The 1582-nt window shown below is 62.2% G+C and overlaps 1 protein-coding gene across 1 annotated transcript; it reads left to right on the top strand.

The window, feature by feature from the left end:
- The first annotated feature begins 6 nt into the window (after window positions 1-6).
- Window positions 7-1399, top strand: LOC107307896 (kinesin-like protein KIF1C). Its single transcript, XM_015851392.1, has 2 exons — window positions 7-228; window positions 660-1399. Exons 1-2 carry the CDS (start codon window positions 199-201, stop codon window positions 1323-1325), a joined length of 696 nt encoding a protein of 231 aa, XP_015706878.1. The 5' UTR covers window positions 7-198; the 3' UTR covers window positions 1326-1399.
- Window positions 1400-1582: the final 183 nt, after the last annotated feature.

Below are 1582 nucleotides of genomic sequence, written 5' to 3'. Positions count from 1 at the left end.
CGCCGCCGCCCCCCCATCACCACAGACCCCCCCCAGACCCCAAACCACGACCCCCCCCCGACCCCAAAGCCGCCCCATAGCGACGTGGAAGGGCTGAGGGCTCACGTGGAGAGGCTGGTGGGGGTCCTAAAGGAGGTGAAGCTGCAGAGTAACGCCAAGGAGGAGCAGATCCGGGCCTTAAAGGATCGAGTGGGGAGGATGGAGAGAGTCATCCCGCTGTGCTGCACGGTGAGGGGGGGGTATGGGGGGTATTGGGGGGGTATTGGGGTGTATTAGAGGGGGATAATGGGGGTATTGGGGGGCATTGGGGTTATTGTGGGGGTATTGGGGGGCACTGAGGGGTACTGGGGGGGTTATTGGGGGGCATTAGGGGACACGGGGCCAGGGGGACAACCCATAGTGATCCATAGTGACCCATAGAGATCCATAGGGCCCCATATTGACCCATAGAGGCCCATAGGGACCCATATAGAGACCCCAAGACCCATAGAGACCTACAGAGACCCACAGGGACCCATACTGACCCATAGGGGCCCATATTGACCCATAGAGACCCATAGTGACCTATAGAGACCCCATAGGGACCCATAGAGACCCCATAGGGACCCATAGTGACCCACATGTACACCCCTATAACCCCCCCCCCCATCCCTCTACAGGACGAATACCCGGATGTTGCGAGTGGGGGCGGAGCTAAAGACGCCGCCAAACCGGAAGCGGAAGTGAAGGAAGCGGAAGTAGAGGAAGCGGAAGAGGAAGAAGAAGAAGGGGCGGCGGCCCGGCTGTGCCGGTTAATGGAGGAAGATCCCGCGTTCCGCCGGGGGAGGCTGCGCTGGTTACGGCAGGAACAGGCCCGGCTGATGGGGATGATGGGAAGCGGAAGTGGAGGCGGAAGCGGAAGTGGAGGAGGAAGCGGAAGTGGAGGAAGCGGAAGTGGAGGCGGAAATGGCCCCCACGCCCCGTTACGTCGCTCAGCTCGTTTCCTGCCCCCCCCCCAGGACTGCAAACTGCGCTTCCCCTTTAAGAGCAACCCGCAGCATCGCCTGGGGTGGGGGGGGGGCAATAACCAGGAACAGGCTCCGACCCCCCCCCATGGCCAACAGCATCAAAGCCCCCCCCCCTTCACCACCGCCCCCCCCACGAGGAGGAGGTCGCCGGCCCGAAGGCGCCGCAGATCGTTGGATGGGGGGGGGGGCAACAAGCTGATCCCCCCTCCTTTAATACAGGATCGGAATGAAGCCCCCCCCCCACATATACCGACACAGCCCCCCCCCATGAGGCGCCAACACTCCGCCCCCGATCTGAAAGCGAGGGGGGCTCCATAGGGATACAATGGGGGGGGGGGGCACATATTAACACCCACCCCCCCAATTAAAGACGATCAGGGCTCAGGCCCCCATAGAGAGGAATGGGGGGGGTAGCACACATTAACCCCCCCCATAGGGAGGAAGTGGGGGGGGTAGCACATATTAAACCCCCCCCTTAATTAAAGACCATCAGGGTCAGGGTCCTCCATAGGGATATAAAGGGGGGGGAGGGGTCAGGGCTCAGCCCCCCATAGAGAGGAATGGGGGGGGGTCTG

Source organism: Coturnix japonica, unplaced genomic scaffold (assembly GCF_001577835.2).
Source record: "Coturnix japonica isolate 7356 unplaced genomic scaffold, Coturnix japonica 2.1 chrUnrandom1576, whole genome shotgun sequence".
Lineage (NCBI taxonomy): Eukaryota > Metazoa > Chordata > Aves > Galliformes > Phasianidae > Coturnix > Coturnix japonica.
This window is presented reverse-complemented; position numbering and strand designations above follow the sequence as displayed.